At 51.8% G+C, this 25,392-nt stretch overlaps 8 protein-coding genes across 8 annotated transcripts; 4 read left to right on the forward strand and 4 right to left on the reverse strand.

Annotated features, from left to right (window-relative positions):
* Positions 1-23: 23 nt before the first annotated feature.
* Positions 24-3,118, reverse strand: RhiXN_10852 (ATP-dependent DNA helicase; the record flags this gene model as incomplete). The annotated part of the gene is made up of 15 exons (XM_043330667.1): positions 24-155; positions 207-279; positions 333-423; positions 476-580; positions 637-700; positions 754-949; positions 998-1,163; positions 1,214-1,454; positions 1,508-1,743; positions 1,791-1,920; positions 1,973-2,115; positions 2,172-2,370; positions 2,445-2,880; positions 2,938-3,051; positions 3,108-3,118. The coding sequence occupies 15 exons, from the start codon at positions 3,116-3,118 to the stop codon at positions 24-26; spliced, it is 2,337 nt and encodes a 778-aa protein (XP_043186012.1).
* A 468-nt stretch (positions 3,119-3,586) lies between these two features.
* Positions 3,587-6,522, reverse strand: RhiXN_10853 (Fungal specific transcription factor domain; the record flags this gene model as incomplete). The annotated part of the gene is made up of 14 exons (XM_043330668.1): positions 3,587-3,911; positions 3,972-4,003; positions 4,064-4,141; positions 4,207-4,360; positions 4,425-4,622; positions 4,679-4,788; positions 4,843-4,946; positions 4,998-5,171; positions 5,225-5,302; positions 5,361-5,635; positions 5,702-6,041; positions 6,090-6,301; positions 6,362-6,396; positions 6,445-6,522. 14 exons carry the CDS (start codon positions 6,520-6,522, stop codon positions 3,587-3,589), a joined length of 2,193 nt encoding a protein of 730 aa, XP_043186013.1.
* A 480-nt stretch (positions 6,523-7,002) lies between these two features.
* Positions 7,003-7,575, forward strand: RhiXN_10854 (uncharacterized protein; the record flags this gene model as incomplete). The annotated part of the gene is made up of 3 exons (XM_043330669.1): positions 7,003-7,083; positions 7,136-7,251; positions 7,329-7,575. 3 exons carry the CDS (start codon positions 7,003-7,005, stop codon positions 7,573-7,575), a joined length of 444 nt encoding a protein of 147 aa, XP_043186014.1.
* Positions 7,576-10,991: 3,416 nt separating this feature from the next.
* RhiXN_10855 (uncharacterized protein) lies at positions 10,992-12,055 on the reverse strand (the record flags this gene model as incomplete). Its single annotated transcript, XM_043330670.1, has 5 exons — positions 10,992-11,347; positions 11,420-11,498; positions 11,560-11,691; positions 11,737-11,876; positions 11,992-12,055. The coding sequence occupies 5 exons, from the start codon at positions 12,053-12,055 to the stop codon at positions 10,992-10,994; spliced, it is 771 nt and encodes a 256-aa protein (XP_043186015.1).
* Positions 12,056-13,915: 1,860 nt separating this feature from the next.
* On the forward strand, positions 13,916-17,875 carry RhiXN_10856 (CHAT domain protein; the record flags this gene model as incomplete). Its single annotated transcript, XM_043330671.1, has 3 exons — positions 13,916-13,975; positions 14,039-14,144; positions 14,202-17,875. 3 exons carry the CDS (start codon positions 13,916-13,918, stop codon positions 17,873-17,875), a joined length of 3,840 nt encoding a protein of 1,279 aa, XP_043186016.1.
* Positions 17,876-19,974: 2,099 nt separating this feature from the next.
* RhiXN_10857 (Fungal specific transcription factor domain) lies at positions 19,975-23,423 on the reverse strand (the record flags this gene model as incomplete). The annotated part of the gene is made up of 12 exons (XM_043330672.1): positions 19,975-20,481; positions 20,537-20,585; positions 20,640-20,748; positions 20,852-21,045; positions 21,101-21,210; positions 21,260-21,363; positions 21,534-22,100; positions 22,173-22,666; positions 22,719-23,156; positions 23,206-23,210; positions 23,260-23,289; positions 23,346-23,423. 12 exons carry the CDS (start codon positions 23,421-23,423, stop codon positions 19,975-19,977), a joined length of 2,685 nt encoding a protein of 894 aa, XP_043186017.1.
* Positions 23,424-23,610: 187 nt separating this feature from the next.
* RhiXN_10858 (uncharacterized protein) lies at positions 23,611-24,078 on the forward strand (the record flags this gene model as incomplete). Its single annotated transcript, XM_043330673.1, has 1 exon — positions 23,611-24,078. The coding sequence occupies one exon, from the start codon at positions 23,611-23,613 to the stop codon at positions 24,076-24,078; it is 468 nt and encodes a 155-aa protein (XP_043186018.1).
* A 318-nt stretch (positions 24,079-24,396) lies between these two features.
* RhiXN_10859 (Zinc finger, C3HC4 type (RING finger) protein) lies at positions 24,397-25,062 on the forward strand (the record flags this gene model as incomplete). Its single annotated transcript, XM_043330674.1, has 1 exon — positions 24,397-25,062. One exon carries the CDS (start codon positions 24,397-24,399, stop codon positions 25,060-25,062), a length of 666 nt encoding a protein of 221 aa, XP_043186019.1.
* Positions 25,063-25,392: the final 330 nt, after the last annotated feature.

A 25,392-nucleotide genomic window follows, 5' to 3' on the forward strand; every position in this document is an offset into this window, starting at 1 on the left:
GGGTGGGGCGGGCTGCAAAATTATTACTCGTCATCGGAGTCTTCATGCGAGTGTTTATTGAACAATTTCATAATATCATCCAGGCGGAGCCTATTATTATTGAGCTTGTCTCCACTCAACGCAGCCTTGGCCAAGTCTCGCTTTGCATCTTGTAACTAACAAGACAATAATCAATACTGATTAAATGAATGTACTTGTTAGCGCACCTTGAGTATACGCTCTTCAACCGTATGTGCAATAGTCAATTTGTAAATGTGCACGTCTTTCGTCTGTCCGAGACTGGTGACCCTATTGGTTAGGGAACTGAAAGCTGGTAGCACTGCCCAACCTACCGATGAGCACGGTCAAATGCTTGATCCTCCAAGGCAGGGTTCCACCACAAGTCTACCAGAATGACATTGTTGCACGCGGTCAAATTTAGGCCTGTGGACCATGTTAAGGTATTTGCTAATCCAGTGCAAGGGTATATGCGTACCAGTGCTGCCGGCCTTGAAAGAGATGAGAATAACTTTAGTTCGAGACGAATTACGAATCTTGTCAAGAGCCACTTCTCGGTCCTTGGGTAGCATGGAACCGTCCACTATAGCATCATGTTAGTTAATATGAGATCAGATGTAGTGAGTCATCTAAACTCACAGCGAGTAAAGCTAATGTCTGCGTCTTTCAAAAATGGTTCAAGAAGATCTAGCATGGTTGTAAACTAAGATATCATGGTAAGGCACAACCTTTGAATACGAAATTAAGAATCCTCACCTGCGAAAACACAATGGTCTTGTCTTCGCCATTGGAGCGATCGTCGATCTCTTCAAGCAATGCAACCATCTTGCGAATCTTCGCGCTCGATGGAGGTAACCCCGACTTGGCGGCTACAGATTTACGCCGAGATTGTGCGACTAAATTGGCTGCACATTCCTCGCAATACTTTTCATCGTCAGCGTCGGCGGGTAACCTAGAATGGCCATCAGTTAGGCTCAATGGGATAATTTTGGAGCCTTACTCAGTTTGGCAAATGGTGCAAGTGAGAGCACGTTTATCAACCCCCATTTTTTGGAAAAGGTCTGCGAGTTCGTCTTCCTCTTCGTCATCCTTCTTGGCGGGTTTACTCTCGACCGCGTCTATATCTTTTTGAAAGTCCTTGCTAACCAACGATGGGTGGTCGCACGCTACTCGAACCCATTAGCCACCGATCCGACTACTGGCATTTTAAAGTTACCTTGTCGTAATCGCAAGAGAAGCAAAAGAACGCTCGTATAATTCTTCATCACCGTTCCAGCCTTGATGAATTTGTTAAGGGTTAATTCTGTCTTCTGCTCCAGTGCCTCATAGAAAGCGCGTTCATCCTCGTCGAAGTCGCACATTAATGTTTCGACTTTACGACCGGGAAGATTGAGGAGTGGAGCACCATTGATAGTCATGTCCTTTGTCCGTCGGAGCATAATAGCTTTGAGCACGATCTATTAGGCGGTGACAATTAGAGTGGGTTTGTCAGGATCATCAGCAGACTCACATGAAGACGTTTCATGGCTCGGGTACTCCTTCCCTGTTTGACTGGTTGGGCAATCGTTGTACGGAATTCATCCCAATCGTTGAGGGGTCGGACTCCCAAGAACTTGAACAACGAGTATAATTCCTCTACGCTGTTCTGGATCGGGGTGCCAGTGAGACACCATTTGTTACGTCCACGAAGTGCGCAGCATGCAAGAGCCGCCTTAGTTGTGCGATTCTTAATGTTCTGAGCCTCGTCTGGGAATAGTTAGGTTGGTAACTGGGACAGTTGTTAATGCGCATACCTAATACAATACGCCACCATTTGACTCCAAACAAAGCAGCCGGCTTAGGTTTATTCGACCCGGCAGATTTCTTCTTGGAGGCAGCCCCGCCATCCGAATCGGAACTCAAGCCGGAGTCATCCGACTCTATCTACGCGGTTCGTCAGCATGTAAAGACATAACACCTCAGGTTGCCGACGTACCCGTTTCTTGGCCTTGGCATTTGCGGTTTTCTTCTTGGGCTGAGCTGCGGACGAAGCTGCTCCTCCCAAGTGCGCGGCGTGTTCAGAAGACACAACTTGATAGGACGTAATAACCACATCGGCGTTTTCAAGAACCTTTGAAACTTTCAAGAGTATATGCGTTGAGAGAATATCCCAGCCTTGATCAGAAAGGACAAACCTTTGGTACGAGATGGCCCGTGGTGAGAAATAGTGCGAACCTTCAAGCACATTTTTTTGATTTCCGACTCCCACTGAGCAATAAGCCCAACGGGGCAAATAATCAATGTGCCCCCTGTATATCCATTATCCCGGTCCTCCTCCGTCGGTTTTCCTTCAACCACTCTGGTCAAAGTCTGAATCGTCTTCCCTAGACCCATCTACGTATGGGCCGAAAAATACAATAGCGCCCGCTCAATCCCCGTTACTGAATTCAACCCAACTGAATACTTACGTCGTCGGCCAGTATTCCTCCGCACTTCTTCCCTGTCTCACGTTCCCTCATCCAGGCCCGTCCTTGGACCTGATGAGGCATAAGTGTGATACCTTCCCTGAAGCCCTTGACCGTGGCGTCCTTCATATCGAGCCCGTCGAGACCTGCACCTATAGCGCCTTCAACGAGTTCCTTCAACGCTCGCTGCGCGTCGTCGGGCGTAGACTTGAAGTCTTCCCCGCCGATCTCGACACTGAATTTCTCGCCTTCGGCATCTTCGGTTACTCCGCCTTCGTAGGCTGTGGCTACCATTGTTGGTGGTTTGAACGGGGCGCCTGGTCCGGATGGGCGATAAGGGTGAGGTTCTGGCATTGAGATTCCACCTTCTCCTGGGAGCTTCCCGGGGTTGTAGGATGATCCTAGGACAGAACTGATTCGAGGGATGGGCATCTCTGGTCTGTCACGAACTCAGTGTCACGAGCCACCTATAAACCAAAATATGTATGCGACCTACCCATCATTGTCTCTATCGTATCCTCCATCGGATTCTTCGTCAGAACTCACGAGATTGATAGGCGCAGAATCATGAACGGGCTGTGCGAGCGTGGCGTTTGCTAGCTTTTGGCGACTGGAATTCAAGGGTATTCAGTGTATACTTGGTAAATTTGCTTATTTCTCACTTACATTCGTTCCATCTCTAACGGTACACGTCAAGTCACAAGGTCGCAGTGGTAGTTCGGTCCAGAAGCCCACGACGCGGTTGCCTTGGACCATACAGATACGCGCGTGACCATACAACGCGATCACATGACTTATAGCAAGTGCTACTTGAAGCAATAAACGGTAACATGAAACATAGTGATTGAGGCGGGGAGGGAACAACCAAGAGAGCCCATAGACACGGTATAGTTACACAACAAACATAGCGCGAAGAGAAAAGAGAAAAGAAAAGAGAAAACCACAAACACAAAAACAAACATATATCCCCAAAGATATCTAAATCCCAGAGCCGAGCGTAGCATAGCGTAATAAAACAGAAATCAAGTCCGATTCACGCTCCCACTCCGGGAAGCATCATCATCATCATCACAATGATCATCTACCAACTAGAGAAAAGAGAGGGGAGAGGGCGTATCAGGTTGGTGCACAAACGACACAACACTCTATTGGAAGAATACCAACCCTGATGATGCTATTCCTGCCATCATATCCATACTCGGTAGCCCCGAAAACCCGTCGTTCGGGCCGTTGGGAAGTGACCAGGAAATACCGCTCGCGAATGGCAAGCCCTCGAACGAGAGATCGGTCCCTCCCGTGCTCGGCTGTGAAACGTCCTCGATGGTTTCTTGGGGCGATATGCCGCCCGAGGCAAGCAGCCGGTTTCCGTGCCCGACCTTGGACCGTCGGTTCTCGACTTCTTCGCATAGCTCAAGCGTGATGCGGGCGTTACGGACCGAGTGAGGGAGCCGTTGTCTGATCATCGCCAACCTGGACGCAGAATTCACATGAATATGGGATTTTTGCTAGATTGAATAGGGAAACTCGTACCTGAAAACCTCAATTTCGTTCCTTATCAAAGTCTAAAGCAATTCAACAATGAGCACTTGGTCGTTCACACGCCATGTTCAGAAAGACCTCACCGCTTCGGCTTGTTCATCTGCCTCCAAAACCTTTGCATACTTCCTCATCAAAACTTTAGACCCAACGGTCCAGAAGAACTACAAGATCACATCTCATCAATATCTCTCGGCGATGAGATCCAAATCAGCGAACGAGGGCATACCGTAAAGACGTTGGTCAAGTGGGAGAAATCAAAGCTTGTGCTTGATAATCGGTAAACGCCGTCCAAGACGAGCCGCGTTGCTTCGAGACATTTTATTGAAGGTGCGCAGTCGAGGGATGCACTGCTATGAGGTTCTTGCAAAATGATTGTCGCCCTGAAGGAGAAAAAAAACCATCCCATTAGGCAAGTCTCGGAGAAAAAGATGTTCAAAAACTCACATGAGAGGAATCGTATGTGCCATGAGCAATATCGGATCCACGCCATTCGCAAACGGATCACGAAACTTCTTTGGGAAACTCAACCTGAACGAGGCAATCTGGGATTCGAGCGTTTTAAAGGCCGGGCTTTGCGGCAAGTCGGCCATGTGGCCGTGACGAGTCCGAAGCCGTACGTTAAAGTTGGATACCCTGGACATGCTATATCAAGAAAGATATGAATTGGGAGGCGATCATCAATTGGGAAAAGGACTTACAGCATGACCGATTTAACGTAAAGAATAAAAGAGTCGGTGGCATTGAGGGCGTGAGTCGTCAATAGGCCTGGACTGGATAACCGTTGTAGTTGTACATCTGGAGGAAGCACCTATACATTCGGGTCAGAGGATGATAGTTGGGGGGACTAAAGGTGGACGCTTACCCCCGCATCGAAAGCGCTCTGTGTGAGAGGAAGCTCCTGTCCGATATCCAAGTCATCAACGGCCATGGGCCATGCGGTCGCGGCACCTTGCACGCGATCCAACACTGATATCCAGTATTAGACCAAGTTCCCACAGTCAGAACTCATCAACTTACTATACGCATGCCAAAAGGCTCTTCTCCTCAACTCGACTTCGGTCGAGTCTGTCGTCGGCTGCATGATCGTATCCACTTTCCAATTCGTCGAGTGTCCACTAACACCCCCTACAGCACCACTGAACATATCGTCAAACGTGATAGATTTACTCAACCCGAGGGGGATGCAATATCCTAAAACATCCTTTAGATATCCGAAAATAGCACACTCGAGCAACGAGACTCACGGATTGTCAGCCCAGTGCTAATCCACAGTTCGGACCATCTGGCATTGGCATGCTGCCACCAAGACATGACAATAAACGCTGGGAGTTGTTCTATCAGTGATCGCTTGATCAGCATTTCGCACGACGAGGTACACACCCTGTACAGTCTCGAGCAACCGTTTTCCCATGCTGGCATCTTCCAAGGCCTTGGCCATGCACAGCCCTGCATGCATTGCGCCGAATCCGCTAATTCCATTGGGACCAGTGGTTCCACCCTGGGCGCCATAGAGAGACGCATCGGCACATATCGCATGAAGAAGTGCGTTGGACGGATATTGAGGATGCGAAGGTGGGAGCTGAAGACGAGATAGGAAAGAAGAACGATGAAGTAAAGTGTTTGCAAAGATCTGGCACTGGAAGAATGTCTGAACTCTGTGGAGCATCAAAAACGGAGTGTTCAGTTCGCGTGGTCAGAAGTAAGAGGGGGCGATCACGTACAGGTGCAACAGTATTTCGGGTGATGGCAAATCGGTCGAGTACCCAGACGGGATGGTATCGAATAACGGTACACTGTTTTGTCCGAGTTCAGGTGAATGTTCCATTCCGGGCATGGGGCCACTTGAGAATGGTGAAATGGGCGAGACGGAAGCGCCAACACTATCGCTTCGATGAGGACCTGAGGAGCCTACCGAGGTGGAGAGGCCGGACGAGTGGAAAGCCTGGGTATGGTGAGAGTGTTGATTCCTGGGCGATATTGTCGTCGCCGCAACACCAGCTCGAATATGCTGTGTTCCGTCTTCATGATGGGGTGACCCATGTCCTGAGCGGTCATGATGATCTATTCTCCAGTTCAACGAGGGGCCAGTCTCGAAGGAATTGTACTTACCGTGATGGTGACCATCCGAGTGTTGCGCAATAGCATTACCGGGGGCGCCAATATGGGCGACTTGGGGAGGCAAATGGACTTCGCCGTCCTCGTCATAGTCGCCGTCGTAGGTACACTCAGGCACAGGGGGGAACGGCTGGCCAGCCTTGACCAAATTTGCGACGATCGTTCCATGGGATCTGACGCAGCCGCGGCAGGGCCTTTGGGCGTCGCTTCGGAGAAACATCAAAATGTAAATTCGTATTCGGTTGCCAGCTAAGAAAGTGGCCTACCATTTCATTTTGCGTTTGCGGCATTGGCGGCAAGCCTAAACGAAGGTCAGACGACGAGGGAGGTGCTGGCATGCGAGACGAACCTGATTGCGCTTGAGAGGAATTACGGGCTGCTGACCGTGCCCGTGATGAGCTATACTTGATGATGTATCCTTGGGCATGATAGAACGAGAAGAGAACTGGGGGTAGTGTGGCCGGTCGAGAGCGGCTACAAATACGAGGGGGACTCTAGTGGCAGACGCTGGGCGGCCAGGAGTCAAGTACAATACCAAGTAGCAGTGAGAAGAACAGGAGCTAGTAGGCAAAAATAAAGAGGCCGACTGGAGCGGGAGATAAGTGTGTCGGTGATCGTGAGGGAATGGTACGACAAGATCAGGTGCAGATGGCTTTGAGGATTTCCGCACTCAATTCCTGATCGTAATCAGGAAGCCGCCGGGTCGAAAAACAGGGTCACAATCCACTCGGTGTACCAACCACAACCAAGTCCACTGTCACAGTCCTTGCGGTGGCTGTGCATTCATAATCCACTCGGCCGATCACGGACCCTCCCAGCCGCCGGTTCCCCACACCCATTCCCATTCCTTGCCTCAATACCCGCGGCAGCCCTCCTGAATTGAAACTCTATTTCTCATCGAAGCTCCATGGCAACATCTCCCCAGGACACCGAACACGTCCTCAAAGACTTCTTGGCCTTTCCCTTTCACGAGGACAGTGCCTTTCTCGTATGCATCTCTATCCCCAACCCATCTGTGATCCAATTGACCCTTGGACCAGGAAGGCCTTCAGTTGCTGCTAGGTCAACCCATTGTCGAGTCGCTTCAACGAGGGGGCCCCATTACTCCGGAGCTCGAACAGTCGCTCTTGGGTCCTAAACTCTTCTACTACAACAGGTGTGTGACTTTATAGCCCCCCGCGTACCGCCTATACCATTTACCCAAATACGCCCCCCTCTCTCATGTTTACGTAGACAACACGGAACAAACCTCACCCCCGAGCTCGTCAACGAATACACTCGGGCCCAACCACAAACTACTGCCCAACCCTCAACGCCCGACGAGGACCGCCAGCTAAGTCTCGCAGAGCTCACACGCCTCATCGAGACCGGACAAACGCACCTAATTCCCCATAACTACACGATCCCTGATGGGGTCCAGGCAAGTTCGAATTCTCCACTACCGCACATGCCGCAGCTCACCCGCCGGTTGGCTATTTAGACCCAGGCCCCTGAGCCCTCCAAGATCCCCATCAGGAAAAAGCCGTGGGAACGCACAGACCAAGAAGAACAGGTGAGCTAACCTCTTCGAATCTCATTTGTATCTCTGTGTCGGCAACCCTGTATATAAAACATATTCCTGTGCCTAGAGGCGGTAGTGTACACACTTTGTTTTTTTCTCAGGTTGTCAGGGCTATCTTGTAATAAGATTAGAGCAGACACCTTGTCAGTAGCACACATCCTATTCTGTACGAGCGAGCATGTGCAAACTTTTGGCCGAAGCCGAGCACAACCCATCCGAGCAACACAATGGAATTCCGAAAAAGCATCGCGCCCGCGCGGGTCACACATGCATAACAGTCACGTACGTTCAGTACGTACGATCGGCCCAAGCCCAAAAAATCGCCTGACTTTGATCGGGTCCCGGCGCGGGCTCAGAACATACTCGGGGCCGCATTCCGTTTGTCGGCGCTAGACGGGTTGGTAGATCCGTGCCACCGCATACGATCGCCTTGCGATCCTGGTCGATCGATCTGACGTGGTATGTACGGGATAGGAGAGTCTATTTTACATCGTCCATGTGCGACCAGCTGCCGTGGTATCGCAGTACAGCGCAAAGTTGACCAGCTCATCGACATATTCCCCCCTGCCCCCTGCCAGCCGAACCCACGAGCTAAGAACATGTGAATCACCATGTATATTATGAACCCGCGCGAGAAAGGCGCCATTTACATCTCAACTCTGAGGCGAGTATGTATTGACTCGATATGATTGGATACAGCACAGGCAGTATATTTGTATAGCAGTGCATCGGAATCTCAGTTCGGCGCAAAGTAGAAAATCCCGCACTCTGCTGTTCCTGGGGGATTTACACCGGGTGTCTAGACCGTTCCGAGCTACCTGCACCCATATACGAAGGCGGCGAGTTTAAGTTCAACGCTGGTTAACTTACTCGTCGTGGTAGGTTAAGCATAAGCGAGAGCGGATATCTTGCTCTTCCCGACTTGAACGCGAGCTTATGCTACTTTTCACGAGCCTCGAGTCTTGATGTTTACCCCGATTGTAAGTTTGACTGACAAGCTTGTCCACTACTCCTATGTTACGCGATTACACTGGAGTTAGCAAATTCTACTCACAAAAGTCTCACGCTCTCGAGACAGGGGAGACCGATGATCACGAAAATCTTGGGCAACAAGGGGAAATCGGTAAAGCATACCGGCAACATCCATAACTATATAAATCCGGATAGCCCGTCAATAGTGCATACAAATAGGAGATCCCCGAAACCGTCTACACATGGGTATTGCTTTTCGATGTCACGGGGATCGACAAGCGACGGGTATCAAACGTTGTATATGCGGTTGCACACAATCATGGCTTGGCATTTGACGAATATATGCACACGGCCACCTTTTTCGTTGTTTAGTACACTCGAGGTGGCAACTGACTTGTGTGGTTTACGAGTACAAAAACTCGGTTGTTTGCGTACGGACCTCCCATCAATGATTAACTTATGGTCATCTCGTTAATAAAAGTTAAACAACTAACTCGTTGCTAACAAATACACAAGTAACGCATCTGCAGTGATGTAGATTGATAGTACCTTGAATGCCGGCAGTTACATTTACCATGCAATATTGTTCCGTTGAGATCGGTACTAATATAAACGCAGCGAGAAAACTACGGCACCAACCAGTAGCGTTTGTTAGCGGTGAAAATTTACACCCCTGCATAGTCAAGTTGGTGGTGATCGTGCCACAATATATCGATCGCTCATACTCATACATCAGACATAGCCAACAGTTATGATCCTGGAGACCATCATGTATCTATCTACAATCAGTGTCCTCAGTTTAACCGGGCCTAGGCTAGTCGCCGGCCCTGTTACCCATGATAATTACAGTATCTCTCATTGGCCCTCTCCTGCAGGCCGGCCAAGAGTCTCCACTTCTTTCTCCCCTTCCGACTAGAGCAGAAATCCAAGTGGGGCCTCGGAGACCGAAGTAGTGGTTCAATTTTTGATCATCCGTCCTGTGCTCCTGAGCGGCGAGTTCAGGAGGGACGGGCTACTTGCCGCACGTCCGGCGGCTTGATAATAGGCTATATGCAATCCAGTTGTTTGTCAGACTTAATTTACGTCCTGACGGATTCATGCGAGTACCGCGTGGGTCTTGGTTTACATGGAATCGTTGGTGCGAATTGCGAGCGCATATGTACGAGTGATACTCGGGAGGTCGCGGCGCGATCGGAGTTGGGACCGAAGTACCGTGTGGATGAACACATGCATTAAAACTCAGTAATTTGTGTCTATTTCTTCTTGTACACTTTGCTACTCAAAACACGTGGTGGCATAATTTTCCTAATGTCGGTGCAAGGCTATTTTAGGGTATGAAATTCAGAAGAGGGACCATCTTGTAAGTTTATAATCCATATTGCACGGTGAACCCCAAAAGTACGGAAAATCCGCATGACATCCAGATTTTGCCAGACATCCGCACCTAAAATCGCAGGATCCGCACCTTGACAACACACAGGGGTGAGTTGAGGATGCGGATTCATGGAAAAACTGGTCGGATTTTGCCAACACTCCGCATATAACGCGCGATTTTTTACGTTCAGAAAATCTGCACTTTTGGGGTCCACCGTGTTTTCGAAATAAGGAGGTTACGCTCAGAAAATATCAATGTTATCACTTGTACGTGGGCGCTCTAATACCGTAGCATCTTATGTGCGTTGTAGCTTCCCCGTGAAACCGTTGAAAGTATTTAAAACTAGCATGCTGTTCTACTGAGCCAGATCCTAAATAACTGAAATAACTCGAGTATAGATGCGCTTTACTATTCAGGAAGCGAATGATGGAGTTCTTTAGCTAAACCATTTCTAAATAGACTGAAGCGAAGGTGTGGTCTGTATTCTACCGAGCACTACATATCTTCTTTTTACTACATTGGTTCCAAGCACCCTATTCTCGGAGCACATGCGTTACTCGGGTACTAGATAGTTTGTGCAGGAGGACAGGAGAGAAGAGTACGCATAGTAGGGAATCGGAGAGACCAAGGGCACATGGCATTATGTTCGAGAGAGTTCTGACCACGGCATTGTCATAGTGAAAGGTAATCCAGGTGTATTAAGGGGGTAACCCCCTTGACACACCTGGAACACCTGTTTCCCCACAGAGTTCACATCGGCCCTCAATCGCGAGCCCTTTCAGTCACGGTCAAGGCCTCAAAAAAATCAAGGGTCACTTTGCAAGTACGAACCTGCCTCTGAAACAGGTTCAAGTGTCTAATAAATGCTTCATACTTGTACCACATAGCACAAGCCAAACCCGTACGTAGCCGAATCGTATTCCAAAAAGAACTGGTAGCCAGCAAGGTAAACATTATGAATATCATTCCCCAGACACCACATGTCATCCTAGTGTCCTCTCCTCATTATAGCATGAGTGCCCACCGAACCTGAGGCTGAAGCCGGATCCAAGCCAAACCCGGCATTGTACGCTCCAGCCTCATCCACCAGTCCAAAGTTGATGCTCCCGTCCCCGTTAAACGTCAGCCCCGAAGCACTAAACGCATCCGGCCCAGGCCTGTTATCGTTTGCAGGGTTCGGCGTTGGCAGGTCCATGTTGGGCGTCACGTTTGACGACGACGTAGGTGACATTTCGGTTGGGATGATCGGCGAGCCGATGTCAGCCATCCCGGGCGCCCCGGGTCCTCCGGTGATATGGTCGTCGTACGATGCCGAGGCTGTCAGACCAATAGGAATGCAATATCCTGTCCAAAAAAGACAAACAGAGATTGTCAAAGCCAAGGTCCACGAAAATAGCACGCAGCCTAGCGACTTACGCATGATCATCCCGGTGATCGCCCAGTCTTCGCTCCACCGAGCGTTGGAACCCATCCGCCATGCGAGCACAATCAGTACCTGCACGTTTTCCAGCAGCCTCCTGCCGATCCGAGCGTCGTCGGGCACATTGGCGAAACACAGGGCGGCATATTAGTCTCCGAATGACATGTCGTCGAGCGGGCCGCTGGACTTGGCTGCGCTTCGTGTGGGATATAGTGTATGCGTCAGCCGCCTCGAGTCTCTCTCGCAGTCTTTCAATCTCTTCAACTTTCTATCTTCAGTAGAATACGGATCCGACGACGGGGCCAGAGCCAACATCGATATCCGGGGATGGACATGGCGCGAGTGCGAATAATACTCCAACGGCGGTAGTCGCATGGAAAGGGCGAGGGTGGAAAGGCTGGATAGATATGAGGGAGAGATGGTCGGGCAACGAATGGCGGTTGGTGACAGCCGCTGAACATGACATGTGCCACATCGAACACCTTGGTCGTCCACCACGCGTTGTTTTATCTTTACTTTCTCGCCGAATACGTTGTAGAACTCACTGGTCCGTTCAAATTGCACCCACCAGGGTTTCCGGTCCAGTACCGGCGACCTTTGGATGTGTGCTTGCTGTCCCGGAAACCAGCCATATTGATGCTGTGCTCCGGTGGTGAGACGCCCGGGACGAGCCAACGCAACTAACGACCCTCTGGTGTCTCCTCGATTGCGCGACATGCAACTGAGCTTTTGGTAAAGGTCCGGCTACATGCCGGTCGGAACGATCGAGTGGGCGGCTGTTCATAAAATGCTTCCGCGACTCTGTTGACCTATGACGTCACCGCCGCGCGACATGACAGGAATCGGTTGGACACAAAACTATGATGTATACCACAAGTGTGAGTATATTCGCTCAGGTATCGCATATATCCCATTGAGCCAAGTTAATTGCCCCACTCTATCGTCCAACTTATCTTATACTACCTTTCGTCACTTCATTCACTAGGTTGGGCCATCTGCCTGATGGAGAAGAGAGAAGCTACAGATGAACGAGGAGCGGCACCTTGTTTGATTGTCGGCGCCTGAATACCGTTGTTATTTCATGATCATATCTTGTGTAGAAATATCATGTATATGGTAGTAAATACAAGAGAATCTGGAATGTACTGGAACATGCATGTACTCGAGTCAAGCGACGATACCTAGTCATATACTAGATGACTCGGCTATAATTTAAAGGTATAAATACGGGTGCACTCGACCGTATAGCACCTCACCTCTCTTTTCTCTTTATTCACACTACTGTCTTTACTATCGTTTTGTATTCATATAATTCTATTTACAAAATTATTCTTTCTACATCTTGCGCTACAAACACCGGCCGAGCCAGCGCCTGACTCCACTATACCACAAAATCGAAATAGCGCGTGTTCGCAACGTGCGGGTCGCGCATATATCGCATTCCGTTGCATGGCCTCGTTTCCATGTACATTTTCGGAGGGGGAAAGCAATCGAGGGCCACATGAGGATCATTTGGTTACGAGGAGCATGTGTGTAGTCAACAAGCAAGTAAATAAGTTGTGTGCGCCTAACCACCAAATATGCCCATCACTAGCATGCAAGTGACCGGCTAAGACAATCAATAAGGTGATCCCAGTCCCATTCCTATTCGACTCGCGCAAAAAGGGTACTACAGAAAGATACCCAAGACGCACACCTGGTACATTGCTGTGCTCCAATGCCGGGCAATGGCACGTTGTGTTCCAGACCCAAGAGCGCATAGAACATGCCACAACAGCCTGATGTCTGGCGGGAGTGGCGTTCAGGGGCTAGGGCCAAGGGGAAGTGCTTCCCAAGGAGCTGAAAGATAGTCATAGGCACAGGAGCATTGCCTATTGTGGTAACGAACAGGTACATGGGATCAGAAGGAAGACGGTATGCTTGTTCCAAAGCGCGCACTTGAAACGGGCATAACGTATGTGGAGACGCTGACGTGGTTTTCGCTGAGTGTATGGCCAGTCGGCTGTTTTCTCTGAGCAGTGGAAGCGGCATAAAGAACATTCGATATGAAGGATCAGCGTTGAAACGTAACACGTTCTCGCATTCTAGATCTTATAATTAGGCGCCCAAGTTACCGCAGTGTCAGATCCTGTGCACAACTCGCACTACAAGCACAGCAACGCATCGACCAGCATGCAGGCACGAGTTCTGAGCTCGGAGAATAGGCCTGTCATGGTCGATCGATTGGCGATGTGGATCCTGATAAATGCACAGATGAGCCAACTAAACCGGTGGTCATTGCACGACCTGATTCCCGCAACAAGGCATTGCAGTTAGAACTTGGGTTCTGGCTGAAGTATACAGGTATGTATACTCATGGACATGAGAATGGATGCTTGGAGTACACAGAGAATGCCTCTGATATAGTTACTCCACCTTTTATATGCAGGGGTTATCATCGAGCACCCCAAATTGGCAGACTTCAAAGTTTGGACGAGTCTTGTGATTCTACCATGAGTAAAACGGTGGTGTATGCAGATCAGCTAAGGGTAGGAGATGTGGACAGCGAGCGCGTGAGTGGAAAGGGTCGAAATGAAGGGTCGCTGCTTACCAGCGTGCTAATCACATAGCCACAGGACGGTACTGAGGTCACATCTGCGTCGGCCATGAGTCAAGAAGAAAAACCAGAGAGTGCTGCAAGCGGGCAGAATCACAGCGAAAGCGTTCAGGTCAAAAGCTTAGGTATATATTTGGATAGCATTTAGCAATTTGCACCTGCACTCACGTAGTGTGCAAAAGGTCCGGAAGAGCTATATAAACTGGGGAAATCCCATCTTAACGAATATGATCGCTTCGGAAGAATAGACGACATTGACAAGGCAATCAAGTATCATGTTTGTGCAGTAGATCTGACGACGCACGGCGATCCAGAGTTGGCAGAACGACTGACTGAGCTTGGGATTTGCTATGACCGGCGATATCGGAGGCTCGGAAAAGTGGAAGACATGGAGGGGTCGCTGGAATGTGATGATCGGGCGGTTGAACTGACGGCTGAGGGCGATCCAGAGCTGGCACGGAGGCTGGCGAACCTGGGGATATCTTACAGTGAGCGGTACCGGCGGCTGGGTGAGGCTACTGACCTCGACAGGTCGCTTGAGCATAGGTCTCGCGCACTCGCACTCACTCCCGACGGCCATCCTGACTTGCCAGACCGGCATGCGTCTCTAGGCGTGTCATACAGCGATCGATACCGACGGCTGGGTGAGGCTGCTGACCTCGACAGGTCGCTTGAGCACTTGTCTCGGGCACTCGCACTCACTCCCGACGGCCATCCTGACTTGCCAGGCCGGCATGCCTCTCTAGGCGTGTCATACAGCGATCGATACCGACGGCTGGGTGAGGCTGCTGACCTCGACAGGTCGCTTGAGCACGACTCTCGGGCACTCGCACTCACTCCCGACGGCCATCCTGACTTGCCAGGCCGGCATGCCTCTCTAGGCGTGTCATACACCGATCGATACCGACGGCTGGGTGAGGCTGCTGACCTCGACAGGTCGCTTGAGCACTTGTCTCGGGCACTCGCACTCACTCCCGACGGCCATCCTGACTTGCCACGCCGGCATGCTTCTCTAGGCGCGTCATACACCGATCGATACCGACGGCTGGGTGAGGCTGCTGACCTCGACAGGTCGCTTGAGCACGACTCTCGGGCACTCGCACTCACTCCCGACGGCCATCCTGACTTGCCAGGCCGGCATGCCTCTCTAGGCGTGTCATACAGCGATCGATACCGACGGCTGGGTGAGGCTACTGACCTCGACAGGTCGCTTGAGCATAGGTCTCGGGCACTCGCACTCACTCCCGACGGCCATCCTGACTTGCCACGCCGGCATGCCTCTCTAGGCGTGTCATACAGCGATCGATACCGACGGCTCGGTGAGGCTGCTGACCTCGACAGGTCGCTTGAGCACTTCTCTCGGGCACTCGCACTCACTCCCGACGGCCATCCTGACTTGCCACGCCGGCATGCTTCTCTAGGCGCGTCATACACCGATCGATACCGACGGCTGGGTGAGGCTGCTGACCTCGACAGGTCGCTTGAGCATAGGTCTCGGGCACTCGCACTCACTCCCGACGGCCATCCTGACTTGCCACGCCGGCATGCCTCTCTAGGCGTGTCATACAGCGATCGATACCGACGGCTGGGTGAGGCTGCTGACCTCGACAGGTCGCTTGAGCACTTGTCTCGGGCACTCGCACTCACTCCCGACGGCCATCCTGACTTGCCAGACCGGCATGCGTCTCTAGGCGTGTCATACAGCGATCGATACCGACGGCTGGGTGAGGCTGCTGACCTCGACAGGTCGCTTGAGCACTTGTCTCGGGCACTCGCACTCACTCCCGACGGCCATCCTGACTTGCCAGACCGGCATGCGTCTCTAGGCGTGTCATACAGCGATCGATACCGACGGCTGGGTGAGGCTGCTGACCTCGACAGGTCGCTTGAGCACTTCTCTCGGGCACTCGCACTCACTCCCGACGGCCATCCTGACTTGCCAGACCGGCATGCGTCTCTAGGCGTGTCATACAGCGATCGATACCGACGGCTCGGTGAGGCTGCTGACCTCGACAGGTCGCTTGAGCACTTGTCTCGGGCACTCGCACTCACACCGCTTGGTCATCCGGGCTCTCCTCTGCGCCACTTCAGTTACGCTGTCTCATGCCACGATCAGTATTTGCACACAGCCGATTCCTACTTTCTCCAAGTCTCCCTCGACTCCTTCCGAAAGTCCTCTAGCTTGCTCGCCGGCCCGCCCCGTGATGCCTTTGACATGGCTATGCGCTGGGCGAACCTTGCGGCCAAGCACAGCTCCCTCCAGCCCATTCAGGCTTTCCATGCCGTGGTCGACCTTCTGCCTCACTACATATCTCTTGGTTCCACCACCACTCAGCGATACCATGATCTGCTGAGCGCACAAAACATCGCTGTCCGCGCTGCATTCATTGCCATTCAGTCCTCCGACCACACCCTGGCCCTTGAGTGGCTCGAGCATACCCGATGTGTCGTATGGAACCAATCCCTCATGCTTCGATCTCCCCTCCAAGACCTCGCATCTGCCCATCCAGACCTTGCCAGTCAGCTCCGGTCTGTCTCTCACCAGCTCCACCATGCCACTTCCTCGTCGCTGTTGCTCGATGCCAACCTCTCCACCACCGACACATCTGAGCATCGGTACCGTCTGGCAAGGCAGTACACCGATCTGATAGCACAAGCACGCAGTCTGGCTGGGTTTGAGAGCCCACTCGGGCCAATGGATGCCGCCGGCCTGGTTCGCGCTGCTCGACATGGACCCATCGTTGTCATCAACTGCTATGAACACTGCTGCGATGCGCTCATCGTCACACCAGGCAGCAGCCATATAGCCCACCTGGCTCTGCCCAACTTCTCCCAGGAAGCCGCTCGACATGCGCTTTCGAACATGCAAGCAGCCCTGAGGCGTAAAAACATCCGTGACCGTGGGGTCAAACGCATAGGCGAGCACCCGCCGAACGAAGACATCGGTCGTGTACTTGCCGCTCTGTGGAACAACGTCGTCAAACCCGTGCTAGACTACATGGGATACACCGTGAGTAGAATCTGTGCTGTCTGGATGAGGTACTCTAACTGTGTTGCTGCATTCAAGAACGCCGTACCAGTAGGTGGTATGCCGCATATAACATGGTGCCCGACTGGTGCACTATCCTTCCTCCCGCTACATGCAGCTGGCGACTACGACCTGACTCAATCAAAGGTGTTCGACTATGCCGTATCATCCTACACTCCCACTCTTACCGCCCTTCTTGGGTCTGGCTCAAGCCTCACAAACTGTCGACCTCGCATTCTAGGCGTTGGCCAAGCCGCTACGCCCGGTCTCACACCATTGCCTGGCACTACAACAGAGCTTGGGTATCTGCAAGCACATAGCAAACAGCGAACGGACTACTGGCAGCTGACCGACGAGCGGGCAACGAGAAAGGCGGTGCTTGATGCCATGGACGAATACGACTGGGTGCACCTCGCCTGCCACGCCAGCCAGGACCTCAGAGACTCGACGAAGAGCAGGTTCTACCTGCACGATGGCACGCTTGACCTCTCAGCGATCAACCAGCGCACATTCAGAAGCAAGGGCCTTGCGTATCTGTCGGCATGTCAGACTGCAACAGGCGACGAGAAGCTGCCGGACGAAGCGATCCACCTGGCGTCGGGGATGCTGATGGCAGGCTACCGGAGTGTGATCGCAAGCCTGTGGTCGGTTATGGACGAAGACGCACCGTTCGTTGCGGACAAGGTGTATGGACGACTACTGGAGGATGGGAAGGTGGGAAACGGAGAGGCGGGGAGAGCGCTGCATGATGCTGTAGCGGGTCTGCGTGAGAAGGTGGGGGAGAAGGAGTTTGGTCGGTGGGTGCCATATATACACATTGGGTCTTAGACGTAGGCTCCGGTGACTGATGGGTGTGCACGACTGGCGGCTGGAAAACTATGGATGCTATCATGTGAAGAATACTCATGGTAAGCTATGATGTATATATGCTATGAATGGATGTGAAACTTAGCTAGTACTACCTGACTGGTGTATACATGCTCGATGAAGCAGTGGTGATCGTTCTGAGTTACAGGCATAAGGGCCAACGACGAGTTGTATGTGCTTGCCAAGGTGAGTCAAACTATCGGGCCTCACAATTACCAGTGCTATATACGTAGATACTACGGATATAGCCGATGACCCATGGATCTGTGAATGGATGTATCCTAAGTTCGATATTCGTCCTGCTTGTGGTATAGGGGAGCACCGGTGTGGAAACACAGATTTGATTGATCATGTTTAATCAATAAACTGGGCCTCGGGTAAATGCTGAGTGAGTACTCAGAACTCGAACAGCTCTTATGTTCTACAGGCACGATATGTCCGTACATACATACTGCGCATACACTGACTGGGTCGCCCATTTGACTCGATTATACATCAATATAGTAGGTTTTACTCATGCCTAGAACTCGTGTATGCACCTGACTACATGTATATTGCGCATGGGAGCATACGGGGAAGTACGTCTGCTTCCGCCGTGTTCTGAACCTGTCCCCATCGTATGCCATAATCGAGCGTCTTATGGTCAGACCAAGGTTTGTGTTCTACTCTATAAAGCTATACCATTCATGGACAGACCGTTTCTAAAAGACTGCTCGAAGTCTAACTGAGTGCGAGGGACCCTTTTGCAAAGGAAGATGCTCGGCACATAGTGATAGGTGCAGTTCTGACGTGTACAGTTTGAACATGTTCAAGGTAGCATGTCTGTATGCCAAGCTTCACAGGATGCTGCCCACAGAGCTCATATCAGCCCTCAATGGTGAGCGCTTTCCGTCACAGTCAAGGCCTCAAAGAACTGTAGAAATAAGTGACTGTAAATAGTAACAATATTGTTGAAGTAAAAATAGTGTGAATATATATATACTTCTTATATATATCTTGCTCTAAGTCGTTGAGCTCTGATTATGTTGTACGACAATATTCTGTATAAAACGAGCCCATCTATTTAGTGCATGATGCATGTGTGTTAAATACAACTCTGAATGAGATATGAACGCGGGAGTAAAAGGTACGATAAGAACAGAGATGAGACAGTACATAGTATGAGATACGGAGCATACATATATATGTCTCTTGTGAGATCGGTTATTTACTTTAACAAATATATATTAATGATCTAGCTAAATACAATGAGAGTATGAATGAGTGTGAGTGAGAGAGAAACGATGTGGATGGGAGGCTCATCATGCCCCCTTTTATACCTTTGAGAAGTAGTCCAGTCATAACAAAAGACTTACGCGTACTACTGCGCTTTGATACACTTAGTAATGTTTATTTATGCTCACTCATTCGATTACATACTAGAATGTTCTAGTATACACTAGTATTTACATGAGATTTCTACAAAAACATTGAGGGTCACTTTGCAAGTACGAGCCTACCTCTGAAACACGTTCAAGCGTCTAATCAATACTTCATACTTGTACCACATATGTTGAACGCAATGCTTCCCTACCGCTCGTGCTCTTCACTACACCAGTGAACCCGCGTGTACTTGTCGCACAATCCGTTTCTTTCTCATACTCTATTTCTCTCGATGTCAACTACGCGTACCGCGCACTCTGTTGTCTTATCGACAGTCCTACTCTTTCTCTCACACGTATGAGCATTTACACCGCATGTATGAGCCGTATGTAGATACATCACCTTATATACACCACCATACTCGTACTACAGCTTCTTGGCTTATTTATAGGCTCATCACTATCCAACCCGTGTTCTATTCACACGCTTGTACTCGCTAAGTTTGCATGTTTACTTTGAGGCCGCATTCACCGTCCTCGACAACATAGCATAGGCCAAACGCATACATAGCCGGGTCACATTACAAGAAAAACCGATAGCCAGCACAGCAAACAATATACATATCATTCCCCATACACCACATCCCGTCCTACTGTCTTCTCCTCGTTATAGCATAAATGCCCACTACTCCACCCTCCTTACTGCTGGTTCTCATGGGCCCATATCAGACCACACGCCGCCAAATCACCTCCCGCCGAGTACTCGCCACCCGCCTGAACGTCCACATGACCTTCCCGTCCCGTCGCCTGGTACATCCACTCTGTCCTCGGATCGCTCGCCCGCGCCGCATCTCTCGCCGACTGGCCTTGCGTCTGTCCTAGCCCGCCTTGGCCTTGTGTCTGACCCATCCCACCCTGCCCCTGCCCCTGGCCTTGCCCTTGCCCTTGCGCCTGGCCTTGTGCGCGATTCAGCTGCGCCTTTCGCTCATCTATGTCGTCCATCGCCTGCTGCTCCACTTCCTTGCACAGCTCAGGGATCACTCTCGAGTAGCGCGCCCCGTGAGGCAGCCGTTCGCCCATTCTCTCCATGCCTTGTCGGAACACCTCGATCTCCTGTCGAATGATCATTGCGTTCTCATAGTCCTCCATGAACAGGGCCGAGCCGTATAGCCGAATCAGCCACCTCGATGCGACTGTCCAGTAGTACTGTTCGAGACATGTCAGCCATAAGAAAAGAGAAATAAGAACAAGGGCAACGTACTATCAGACTATGAGGCAAATGCGAAAAGTCAAACGTCGTGCTGATCAGCCTGTACAGCGCATCCAGTATCGCCCGCGAGGCGTTTGTACACTTCATCACCGACCCATCGTTTCGAGAGTCTGGATCGCAATGTGGGTCATGCAGCAGTATAGTCGCCCTAAAGTCAGAGTCGAGTTTAGCCCTTTCAAACCACGCAGAGAATGATTCAACACCTACACATGAGGCACTAGCAGTGCAGCCAACAGTATCCCGTCAAACACCCCGCTCCAGGCCCGACTCCGCCTCCTTCGGTCGGTCCCCACCTCAGCACCCGACCGTGCTGGTCAAACATCGCACCCGGCGGAGGCGCATCAAACGCGTCTCGGTATGCCCGAGGAATGCTGAGTCTGAATGCGGCAATCTGCGAATCCAGAGTCTTGAATGCTGGCACGGTACGCAGGTCCAAAGAGGGTGATGTGTCGCCCAGTCGAGTGCGAAGACGGATGTTGAAGTTCGTGATTCGAGACAGTCTGAAACGAGCACATGGTCAATCCTGAGCGGAGCGAGCGAGCGACGAGCACATACAATGCGTTGGCCTTCAGCAGCAGCACAAACGAGTCTGTCATCGGCATCTCATGGTGCGTCAGCAAGTCTGCCGTCATTAGTTTCTGCCGCTTGTATCCATTCGGCTCTTCCTACTTTGCTCTTCAGTTTGGTCCCTGAATGACCACTAACATCACTTACCCCACATTCGAACGCACTCAGCGTCAAAGGAAAGTCCTGGCCAACGTCCAGGTCATCGATCGCCATCGGCCAAGCCGTCGCAGAGCCTTGACCTCGATCAAGCACTGAATACAAAACAACACCATGTCAGCATGTGTATCCCTGTCTCATGAGATCGCATCCCCCTCGCGCAAGGGTTTGAGTGCCTGACCGCTGCAGTAGCCACTTGCTTGCGGACAGCTCATCCCGACGCAAACCACTCGGAATGGGTCTGTATGAAAATCTCCGCACTCACAGTACGCATGCCAAAACGTCCTCCGCCTTCCTTCACTCTCGACCACATCATGCGTCGGCCGCAGTATCGTCTCGCTCTTCCAGTTCCCCGCTCGACCTCGACCCCTTCGTGGCGGCCGAGTACGCGTATGGTCGTTCACCGGATCCACGCGGGATCCAGCGCTGAACATGAACGACGGACTACGAATCGATGTCGGAAACGTCTGACCAAACGGCCTGGCACCTGTACCCGGACCTGTACCGGCACCCGAAGCTGAAGCTAAACCCGGATCCGACCCAAACCCGGCATTGTACGCTCCAGCCTCATCCACCAGCCCAAAGTTGATACTCCCGTCCGCGTTAAACGTCAGCCCCGAAGCGCTAAACGCATCCGGCCCAGGCCCGCTATCGTTCGCAGGGTTCGGCGTCGGCATGTTCATGTTGGGTGTCACGTTCGACGATGGCGTGGGTGACATTTCAGTTGGGATGATCGGCGAGTCGATGTCGGCCATCCCGGGCGCGCCGGGTCCCCCGGTGATATGGTCATCATACGATGCCGAGGCTGTCAGGCCAATAGGAATGCAATATCCTGTCCAAAAAAGACAAACAGAGATTGTCAGAGCCAAGGTACACGAAAATAGCACGCAGCCTAGTGACTTACGCATGATCATCCCGGTGATCGCCCAGCCTTCGCTCCACCGGGCGTTGGCGCCCATCCACCATGCGAGCACAATCAAGGCCTGCACGTTTTCCAGTAGTCTTCTACCGATCCGAGCGTCGTCGAGGGCCTTGGCGAAACACAAGGCGGCGTGTTTGTCTCCGAACGACATGTCGTCGAGTGGCCCGCCGGTCTTGGGTGCACTTCGTGTTGGGTATGTACCAGATGTCCCAGCCGCTTCGAGTCTCTCCCTCAGCCTCTTGATCTTTTCGATTTCCTCTCTCGGGCGGAACACAGATCCGACGATGGGGCCCGAGTCGAAATCGAGAGACGGACCGGGTTGAGGTGCGTAGAGTGCGCCGACGGCTGAGATGGCATGTAAAAGTGCAGGGGCGGGGAAGGCTGCGTGGGTAGGGGGGAGAGCGAGTCGAGTGAGGAAGGTCGGTCGATGTAAGAGATGCGGGGCCAGTGCGTGCGATGCGAAAAACGTGCGTGTCCTGTGGAGAATGTTATGTTGCTTATCGTCGGAGAGCACGGTATCGAGCTTACAGGTGCATCAACACGTATGGTTCGGGGAGCTCTTCGGGCCAACTGTGGGGTACCATCGCGGATGGCTCGGCTCCGAAATTAGGCTCGAAAGGAATATAGGCGTCGGTGAGATTGATTGGGGTGTTGTTATCTTGGAGAATGGTAGGGTTGACATCACCGAATAGCGTATCGAGACCAGTTGCGCCGTCGAACAAACTTGGCAGTGTGGTGCTCAGGTTCGGGGCCTGCGGCTGGGGCTGAGACGTTGGGGAGAACAAGGATGGCTGGGCCTGGGAGCGAATGGTAGACTCATAGTGATGGGGAGGTGACTCTTCTTGGTCATCGCCGTCGTATACACAATCGGGCTGAATAGAGTCGAGGGGGAGGCCCTGTTTGACGAGATTGCCAACGGCGGCGGCGTGTGTCCTGAGACAGGCCTTGCAGGGACGGCCCGCATCGCTGGGAAGAGGTCATGACCAGTAGAGCGCTGAGATCGCAGATGACACACCATTTCTGGAATCGCGTCAGATAGATAAGCCGCACCGTACCACGCTTTACTCACCATTTTGCGCTTGCGACATTGTCGACAGGCCTGGCAACACTAAGCATCAGAGAGTGTCACAATGATTAATAAATAAACAAATAAACCTGGTTGCGCTTGAGTGTGTTGGCAGGCTTGGTGTGGGCTTTGGACCCGGTGGTGGTAGGATCGGAAGCCTTGGGCATGGTTATAGGAGCGAAGCGCCGAACAAGGACTTCTATAAAGCTTCTTGGCTGACTGGGTGCCTAATCCCCCATCGCCCGGTGTTTTTATAAGTGGTCCCTCGAGCTCTCGAGTGACGTAACCCTGAGCCGGCTGATCCGCAGTGGCGGTACTCATCTTCCCATCACTCGATCCAACCGACTCCAACTAATGGATGCTCCATCAACACCTAATAGACCCCGTCAAACACCCAATCACGGGCCTCCTACACGCCCAAGTACTCGTAGTCGTCGAGTCACGCGCTCCGTCGCTGCCTTGCAAAATAACCACCCGTCGCCAGCTCCCAGTTCGAGTCTGTCTCCCCCTCCAGAGACGGAACAAACACAAGAGCAAGAACAAGGCGGTGCAACAGACGAGACTGTGCCCGCAGACGATAACATCTCTCACATTCAGACCGTAGCTGCGGTATCACCACTCGATCCACAAGCGCCCACGGCGAGCACAACCACCCCCACTAGCAAGAAACGTAGGTCACCGGCCGAAGACGATGATGACCCCACCGATGGGCCCTTGCTCTCTGAATACATGTGTCCTATTTGCCTCTCACCGCCTTCCAGCGCCATAGTCACTCTGTACGTACATCCTGTTCCTTCGTCTTCCCCTCACCTCTCGAACTGACCGCTACTTTTGCCATTCGCTGCTATCCTCCGCGCGTCTGCTCGATCGATCATTTGACTCGCTCGTGATCATTCGTGAAACGATACGTCGCGGGATGACTCGATTGACACCAATTCGTCTGACTAATGATACAACTATCATGGGCTTGGCGCGGGTTTTCTTGACGTTTGTGGATCGTATGCTGCATAATTTGGCTGTGCTCCTGCGCCGTGGCTTCTTGCCTCGATTCACAAACGGACCATTGTCTTCTGGTCGTGCCATACTACACGTACGCGAATCGACTCTTTGGACGGACGCGTCGCCTCGCACCCATATGGAATGCGCAATCTGCCTCTCCTCGTACATTCGTTTCTTGGAAACCCTCTTGTTCTTCACCCCGCCACGTACGCTCCCATGATGATCCTGTCGACCCGAATCTCTCCATACGCCGGTCCGTATCTCGCCATACCTCTCCTCCGTCCTCCGACCTTTCTTCTCTTTCATGTCCGTTGGAATCCCATCTCAACGCTCACCTCCTCTCTACTGATCAACCCCACTTACTCACTCAACGTTCTTCATGCTCCGCTCTATCCCCTCATACATCGACTCTACAGATGCGGTCACATCATGTGCGGCTCCTGCCTCTACGGCGCACTAACAGCCCGCGGAGCACCCGCCCAAAAACTCTGCCCCGTCTGCCGAACTCCCATCCCCGACGTCCAATTCATTCGTGCCCAAACTGAGAACCCCGCCCCCGCTACCCCTCCCCCTCCTCGTCCAGCCGCTCCTCAACCACGCACGACGCGTAATGGAATTAGACTTCCGACCGCCGGGAGGGACATGGTCCTTTCCCAGACTCCGGATATCAGAGAGCAAGAACCGGAGGTGATTGATGTCGACGTTGATATGGATGAACCGGCGAGAGTCGAGCCGAGGTGGGATCCTGCGCGATCGGGTGTGGTTGGGTTGGAGATTTTGACTTTGGGAGTGGATGAGGTTGTATAGGCGGTTGGCGGGAGGTGATCTTGGTCTTTCTTGTTGTGTTTCGTTGACTTGTATTTCGTTTGTACATTAGTAGTAAGCTATTAGATACATGATTTATTTACGTTCTCGTGTAATTTTATTATGTAGATCGCCTTTCCAAAAGATAGTGCTTTGGCTCTCCTCACTTGGATAGGGAAGTACATTAGCATACATATATGGTTCAAACCACGCAATGCATATGCCGTCTCGAATGAGGGAAGTGCCTTGCGAACGACCCTGAGCTAATAATTCCCTCGCGATCCTCATTTCGTCCCGATTGCAACAGTTTTCTGCTCTAGCGTGTGAACTCGA

This window comes from Rhizoctonia solani, chromosome 14 (genome assembly GCF_016906535.1).
Source record: "Rhizoctonia solani chromosome 14, complete sequence".
Lineage (NCBI taxonomy): Eukaryota > Fungi > Basidiomycota > Agaricomycetes > Cantharellales > Ceratobasidiaceae > Rhizoctonia > Rhizoctonia solani.